An 8,392-nucleotide genomic window follows, 5' to 3' on the forward strand; every position below is an offset into this window, starting at 1 on the left:
TTAGGTGGGGGAGGATGTCATGAGCCAACCTTGTATAGGGCCATGACCGGGGTTTAGGTTGTAATGAGCCACCTATGTATAGGACCATGATTGGGTAGAGATGCCAAAGGAGAAGGGTAGATCTCTTGTGCTAGGAAAAATGTCCCCATTTCAAATATTGTAACGGTTAGTGGTAGCATAGCTCTAAAATCTTTTATGCTTTTTAGGGGGGGTGAGCAATCAGCGTATCGTTGGACTGTCTCACTGGTTAGGGTATAGATGTAGGCTACCTGTCAAAGGTTACCCCCTGGCCTCGACGATGCTGTGAAGTCTCGATGTACTATTTTCGATAATAATAACATACGTCTTTTATTCGAAAGTTTCGAGTGTTGTCTTGATGTGTTTTTCGTTCTTTCAATATGAATGTGTTTTCTTGTATATGCTTGAGATTAGCTATGGCTTATGATTGCTTGTTTAGATATCGAATTATCGTTGGTTGACTTAGGTGGGAGCGTCCATTTAAATACCGGTCTATCGTTTGGAGAAAGCTTAAACCGTGACACTCCTTCTGTTTCAATTGTTATGCATAGCATCCCAGATACACTTCGATGGAAGCTTGGATCTATTAAATTCATAGCACGAGACCAAGTCAAAACAATAGAAACTAGAAATTCAAAGAACAGAACACGCACAACGACAAAGGCGGCAAACAATTTTATTATCTTAAAAAGGGTCAAAGTACAAAGACTGTCGATTTGGGCATTCTTTTACGTATAAAAGAAGAAAACAAATTAAGTTATCAACGATTACTCTTCCTTGAGGATCAAACTTTATTGTTTTATTCCATAGGAATCAGCTCCAAAGAGGTAATTCAAAGCGGGATTGGATCAATCAGCAACGAAGTGATCCCACCTTTAGCTGCTTTCCCCACATGTGTGTAACCATCTCCCTCTCTGTAAAGTACATCCATAACCCTTGCTAGGTTGAGACTACGATTGAGAACTGGTACTGGCATTTCGGTTGGTTTCAGGAACTCTTGATTCATATCCTTCCAGGAACTCTCGATATGCTTGTTAAATTCAGCGTATGCCTCTTCTGCTGATACACAGTACTGCTCCATGTAGCACTCAATGGCTGAGCAATCGTCCTCTCTCCTGTGGTTGAACTGCAGCAGTAAAAAAATAGGTTAATTGTTCAGTTTAGGACTAAACTTTTGAGCTGTTGCTCATGTAAGGATTAAACCTTTTATTTGTTTCAATTAAGAATAAAATTATAATTTGATTCGTTATTAACAATTTGTAGGAAGGTATTAATTTTGCAAATTAGAGAGCAATTTGTTTTGATTATAGACTTATAGTGTATAGCATACCTTGTGTTCAGCAACATCATCCATGAACCTGCAAATGATTGTGGAAGCTTTGATTATCTTAGGGTCACTGGCTGCCCATTCAAAGGTCTCTGGGGTTATAACATCTCCCATGCCCACGAAAGCTGTAATAGCAAGCATGGCATAGCCAGAGGTTGGCAATGCATTAGCCCTAAACTCCTCAAATGTTGGTTTGTAGTTTAGATGCGTCCATTTGGCCTCCAGAAGGTAAGCTTGAGCAAGTCGTATCATCTGGCACGTGGGCACCAAAATCCAACAACTATAGTTAATGAAATTTCGTATTGATATGTTTATGATCAAAGCAAATTGGGTATTAAATTGTCGACGATCATATTGGCTCAAAAAAAATGTTGTTGATGATACGGTGACTTTTATTTTATACAAAAGAGATTATAACCCAAGATAGAAAAAAGAGTTGTAGGTGTTATGATTCGACTAAATGATATTGATATGTTGATTTTCTTTTTTTTTTGGTGATATTGATGTTCAGTACTGTTACATACCGCCTTTCTTGCATACTCGACCCGGTATTGTCGCCCATGCTCCACCAAAAGCTGTTCCATTTCTTCATAAACATCTAATAGAGCCTTATAGCTTATTTTCATGTAATCTGGGAGCTGATCCATGCATTTAATATCCCACCTGAAACACAATTTCAAGGTTACACATTTAATATTGATCAACTGATCATATATAAATACTTCAAAATTCAAAATTGAAAATGAATGTTAATTTACATTCCACAAATCTAACCTCTCGATTGCATCTGTATAGGGAATGAGCTCATCATATGTTGCATAAGAATCATATGTATCATCCACGATAGATGCCATGGCTATTACTTTTGTCAACATCTTTCTACCAAGAGAGTATTGGGGCTCAAAGTATACCCCCATAATCCAAAAGTAACCTTCAACCACTCTATCTCTTGCAAATGGTAGCTTTCTTGTAAAGTCTAAATCTTTCCACCACCTAAAAATCAGCGTATCCATTATCACAATTAATGTAATTTTCAGGATTTAATTTGCAAGAAAAATGTTAAACAATCAAAATTCAAATCCTCAGAGTCTCAAATATTAAAACAAAAAATTGTAAGAGAAATGAAACGAAAAAAAATTCAAACACTTACCTACAGATCTCACTTAGCTCTTTCCTGTGCAAAAGTTGTACCAAATTGAAATCTATCTTTGCAAACTCCAGCAGTGCCTTATTTTGAAATTCAAGATCTTGGTATATGGAAATGTAGTGCCTAGCCTCTACCCTTGGCAAGCCTCTTCGGATTGACTGCTTTAAGGCATGAGCAACCTGTTCTGACAAAGGATAGTGTAAACTTGCTGCTGCAAGAGTTAGGTGAGTAGTGGTGAAAGAAATTGCTTCATCAAGTATATCTTCCTCATGCACTCTCATATAGGAAGCTTCGTAGAGTTCCAACAATCCTCGCACATCACTCGTCACGGATGGCTTGAAATTTCCTTCCTCATCTTTGAACTTGTTGAATACCTCTGCTCAATCACCCAAAGTCATTATCAAACATTAATTCCATGGTATTCACCCAAAGTCATCATCAAACATTAATTTCATGATATATCTATCTATCTATATATATATATATATATATATATATATGATTTACACAGTTGTTATGTGTCAACCTTATAAATCTCTTGCGAAATTTAAAAACAGCAAATTGGTCCAATAATCTTAAGAAATAAATGTATTAAAAGTTAATTACCGCATGAAACATAAAAGCCATGCTCTCTAAGTAATCGAAAACGAAGAGCTGTTGTGTAGAGATCGTTCTCAATATCATTGTTGTCACGGTATATTGTTTCTAATTCATCTTCAATCTCTTTCTCAAAATGGTAACTCACACCCAACCTTTGGATGGCATCGATGAGGGGTAACTTTTGGTTTGAATTATCTATAGGTGCCAAAAGCATCTTCCTCACTTCTTCTTTCAATTCTTCATATCGTAACTCAGTTGTAGTATCAATATCCTGCTTGACAGCTCAAGGATGAAATTTTCTTCTTATTGAATAACTAGATAATTAAATATCACAAAAATGTTTGTTTTCTTTTTTTTTTTTCAATTAGAAAAAATGAGTTTATAAAAATAATAACTAAGAAAGCAAAAGTTAATTATCTATTGAGAGATCGCCTAGCTAAGGTCTCTCTTTTGGTCTTAGAAATTCCTCCACATCACAGAAAATAACAGAAAAAAAAAAAAAAAGCAAACACAGCAAAAAAAAATTCAAGAAAATAAAAGCGGTCGATGAAATAAGAATAAAACTTAAATTGTAATAAAAAAAGTTTGATTGCAAATTAAACCTCAAAATTTTCACATTTGAGTAAGAATAAATTAAGTTTTATATATAGTATTGATATACCTTATGAGGATAATTGAGGAACACATCTCCCCAAATGCCAGGGTGAAAATCGGCCTTGGGACGATTTTCCATATTGGAGGAAATGGCATTATGGGGTGCAGCAAGAATTTGGGAAACTTGTGATGCCATTTCTCTATATGGGAATTGGTAGTGTTGGAAGCAAATATTCAAAGATTGGTTTGCTACCTTTACTACTCTTATGTTAACACAGATTTGTGTGAGGCTGAGTGCAATTGCTGCATGTATTTATAGGTACAAAATTGCTCGTTGAAGTCAAGAAAGACAACTTAAATTGAAGAAATTATAACAATAAAAAAGAATTGATGTAGGGTCCATATGAAGGAGGGAATGCAAATAGAGAGAAAAGTACTTGTGATGCTTTTGTTTGCTTCTTCCCTATTCTTCAAAGTTGATGCCTGCGAAACATTATTAAACAGCAGTCAGAAATGTGGTACAATTTTTACTTTTATATATATTTTTTTACTTTGACAGAATTTAAGTCTCTTTCTGACAAAGTGCTGTTGTACAAATTGTTGAAATTTCTTAGGGAACAACAGTGGCAAGTTGTTGAAGCATTTGAGCATTATGACTCGATGCAGAAGATAACAAAAGAGTGGAATACTACTTTATATATAGTATGCAAAATACTAAAATATAGTGATATAAAGATTGAAAAATTCAACCATTTTACTCAATAATAAGTGTATATGTATGCCAACAGTCATGTATTTAAGATTTTTTATTAACTTATAATATATATATAATTGCGACGAATTTAACAATTTTATTTGGATATATAATTGCAACGATATTGTAGGGGTAGGGGATGTATTTAGATTGCAGTAATGTATCAGGTGAATACGACTACTGCTAATTTGCATTAATAAAATGAATGGCTGAGAAAAAAATTATATGCTAAGTTAAAAGATACAAAAAATTAAAAATAAAATTGATGGAACAATTAGCATGACTCTGGATGTAATTGCGCCCAGAAGCTAGTGGGTGGACTTCATTAAATCTATTTCCATGAAAATAAAGGATTTTCATTTTCTTTTCTAGGTTAGTGGTGGATTCCATTAGCATGTGAATTATATCTATTGAAATCACTTGGCATCATTAGCTGTTAAGGAAGACCTAAGCAGATTTATTTATTTTTTAAAAAATTTCATTAATTAATCAGTTTCTTTCATGATAATATATATCGTTAGATTTAATATATATTATATATCATCTATATATAAAAATGTTAATTTCAAAAATGTTAATAGTGATAAATCTAAATATTTTCATAAATTTTTTAATTAATAAATTTATTTTTAAATATATAATTTTTATTAATTTATTTAAATTAAATTTAAATCAACTAAAATTGAAAATAGAGTTTATATAAAATTAAACTACTTAAAATTATAGAATTTTAATTTCAAAAGTATTAAAAATGATTAGTTAAAATATTCGTAAAAAATATTTTTATAAATTTTAATTTAAATGAATTTTTTTATTATTAGACTTTTTTTAATTAGATAAAAAATTATTAAAAATGATTGACTAAAATGTTTTTAATAAAATATTAATTTCAAAAATATTAAAAATAACTGATTAAAATATTATATATTAGTAAATTTTTTTATAAATTTTAATTTAAATAATATTTTTTTATTATTGAACTTCTTTTTTCATAAATAAAATAATTTTTCGTATCAAATTAAAATATAAATAGAATGACATAAAAACGTAACGTACATGTATATAAAACAATTATATAGAATTTATTTATTTAATTGTTATAAAAACAATTATATATGTAATTTATGTAAAAAATAACCATAATTAAAACATTGTAGCATATATTTTTTTTTTTTTTGTCTTTCAATTTTTGTTTTAATATTCGTTTCAAATCGCCTTTTAGCCTTTGCCCACCGTCCGACTGGCCTGAAATTTCAGTAAGTTGATCTCTCTTCTATGCTCTACCTCTGCACCGTTCGGATCTCCCTAAAATCCAATGCCACTATCAACCTCCATTGTTGCTGTTGTCGTCCATGGCTGTTGTGCCGCTGCTCGAGCCGTCGCGGTTTCTGACCCTCTCTCTCTCTTTCGATTCTCTTTCTCTCCACGATCAAAGCTCAAAGCCTTGTTCAAAAACCTTCCTCAGTCGAAACTCCCTTTGGGTTTTTTGTGGTTTATAATTGTTAGCTTCCTCACCAAACCAGTGAGGACTGTGGTGCTTTTTTGTTTTGTTGTTTTTTTTTTTTTTTCTTTGATGTTGGCGGTCCGTGGGTTTGTTTGACTGACCGGGTTAGGGGACTGTGGGGTGTTGGTTGAAGGTTGGAGGTTGACGATTTCGTTTTTGGCAATGATAGTTGCCGAATGAGAGTAATAACGGGGTGGTTGATGGTAATGGTGGGAAATAGGGCTGGCGATTTCGATGGTGGGGGTAGAGGGTGTCGGGAGTAGGTTGGGAGGTTGCCATTGGGTTGGAAGTGTGTGGGTGCTTGGCCGAATGGTGCTCACCATGGGGCTGGATGGCCGGCTGTGGAAGGGGACTGGGTTCGGGGCTTTTGGTTCTCAAAAGGGGCCCCGGCGCTCTCTCTTTTTTTTTCGGCTTCGTGTCTCTTTTCTTAGGGAGTATATTGGAGGTCTGTGTATGGTGGGCTGTTTCTGTTTTTGGGATAGTGGAGTACGCTGAGTTAGTGCTACGGTCAAAGGGTGAATTTGTGGGTGAAAAATAGAAAGTTAAAAATGGGCATGTAGTCGGGGAAATCTGGGCGCAACTATTTGCCATGCTAAACTGAGATTTTTTTTTTTGTAATTAATTTTTTTAATTAATCCAAGTTGAATTTAGGCTTTAAATTAAAATTGGACTTCAATTTTTGATCAATCGAGCTCAGCCCACGTAAAGTAATTCTAAATATTTAAGATAAAATCAAAATGAACTTGATCAAATTAAAACATTCGAATCACTTGAAAATGTTACATTTAACCCAAAGTCGAAATCGAATACAGTTAAATTGTCATAGATAAAGTTAGATATCTAGAGTTATCTCTCTTTACACATTACTAAAAATCAATAATAAGGTAAAAAAATAAATAACAATTTTGTTCAGAATTAATGATTCAAAAATTTTTTAAAATTTGTTTTTGAAACTTTTTTGAGCCTTTTTTTTTCTTTTGGTTTTTTTAAGAGGTTTCCAAAACTAATCGATAGTTAAAGTTTTGGTGCTCTATAAAATTTGACCACTTTGGACCAAATTTTTTTCCAAAATATTAAGACATTTGCAATCTTGCTATATTTGATTTCATATAACTAATACTTATCCCACACTTGTAATTAATGAAAACATGCCCCAAAAGTCATTTCCTTTAACTATGATACGAATTTTTCCAGTTATGTGCCATTTTTTCATTTTTCTTGAAAGGTTTCTTTCTAACTCTATTTTCATTTAAGCCACATTTTTATGTTTTTAGCTTAAATGACCCATTTTTCTCTCTTTTTTCTGTTCTTTTTTTTTTTGTTTTGTCTTTTTTATGCTTTTTTTTAATTCAATTTTTTATTTTTTGTTTTGGGCCATCAAGGTTTTTGAAAATTTTAAAATCTTAACTTTGAAATTTAAAACATTCTGCCTTGAGGATTTATGAATTTTTATACTAAAAATAGATTTGACTCGAAAGACTTATGAATCTCGTATAAAGGATTTATAAACTATGTCCGGAGGTCTTATAAGTTTCAACATCTATAAATGTTCTTCTAAAAGAGGCTTTGAAACTTTAAAATTTAAAATATTTTGCCTAGAGGACTTACGAATCTCGACATCTACAAATACTCTTATAAAAAAAGGCCTTGCAACTTTTAAATTTTAAAATATTATGTCGGAGGACTTACGAATCTTTTTCTAAAATGAAACATTTAAAATTTTAAAACCTTTTGAATTTTAGGTATCATTACCAAAAGGCACTCGAACATCACCAAAAGGCATTTGGTCATCACCACCGAATGAATATGCAAATGATAATCAAACATGATTACCTAGATATCACCATCGAGAAAACTTAAATGATATGCAAACATGAATACTCAGATATCGTCACTGAGTAAAGATGCAAATTAATTTGGATATCACCATCGAGTAATCTTGAAGAAATTGTGGTTACAATATTTTTCTTAATTGGTGCCAATTTTATTGGGCTTAAAATCTGGGTGCTAGTTAAAATAGGCTTAAAATGATAGCTATAAACTAGGCTTAAAATTCAGGTGCTAGCTAAACTAGGTTTAAAATGCCACTAATCTAAGATTTGGTGCCAACTAATCTAGGCTAAAATTTAGGTACCAACTCATCTGGGCTTGGGTGTTAGCTAAACTAGGTTTAAATCTGAGTGCTAGCTAAACTAGGCTTAAATATGAGTGCTAGCTAAACGGGCTTAAAATCCTAGTGTCAGCTAATCGGAGCTTAAGGTGCCAGCTAATCTAGGCTTAAAGTGCTAGCTAATTTGGGTTTTGGTGCTAGTTAATCTGAGCTTTGATGCCAACTAATCTGGGCTTAAAGTGCCTAGGCTTAAATCTGTATGCCAACTAAACTAGGCTTAAAATCTGTATGCCAATTAAACTGGGCTTAAATCCTATCTTGCATCGTATCTCATCTTT

General features: G+C 32.8%; 1 protein-coding gene across 1 annotated transcript; it reads right to left on the minus strand.

Annotated features, from left to right (window-relative positions):
* Positions 1-276: 276 nt before the first annotated feature.
* LOC111276466 ((+)-delta-cadinene synthase isozyme A) lies at positions 277-3,922 on the minus strand. Its single transcript, XM_022862209.2, has 7 exons — positions 3,754-3,922; positions 3,099-3,363; positions 2,496-2,868; positions 2,120-2,338; positions 1,870-2,008; positions 1,349-1,597; positions 277-1,144 (listed from the first exon to the last, which is right to left on the minus strand). The coding sequence occupies exons 1-7, from the start codon at positions 3,880-3,882 to the stop codon at positions 851-853; spliced, it is 1,668 nt and encodes a 555-aa protein (XP_022717944.1). The 5' UTR covers positions 3,883-3,922; the 3' UTR covers positions 277-850.
* Positions 3,923-8,392: the final 4,470 nt, after the last annotated feature.

The sequence above is a fragment of the Durio zibethinus genome, chromosome 25 (assembly GCF_047325235.1).
Source record: "Durio zibethinus cultivar Kanyao isolate XHJ-2024 chromosome 25, ASM4732523v1, whole genome shotgun sequence".
Taxonomy (NCBI): Eukaryota; Viridiplantae; Streptophyta; class Magnoliopsida; order Malvales; family Malvaceae; genus Durio; species Durio zibethinus.

Coding starts and splice junctions, on each gene's coding strand:
- LOC111276466 (XM_022862209.2), bottom strand. CDS start 3,882: ATGGCATCACAAGTTTCCCAAATTCTTGCTGCACCCCATAATGCCATT. Junction 2,009..2,119: donor TATACAGATGCAATCGAGAG/GTTAGATTTGTG, acceptor ATTGTGTTTCAG/GTGGGATATTAAATGCATGG. Junction 1,145..1,348: donor ATGATGTTGCTGAACACAAG/GTATGCTATACA, acceptor TTACTGCTGCAG/TTCAACCACAGGAGAGAGGA.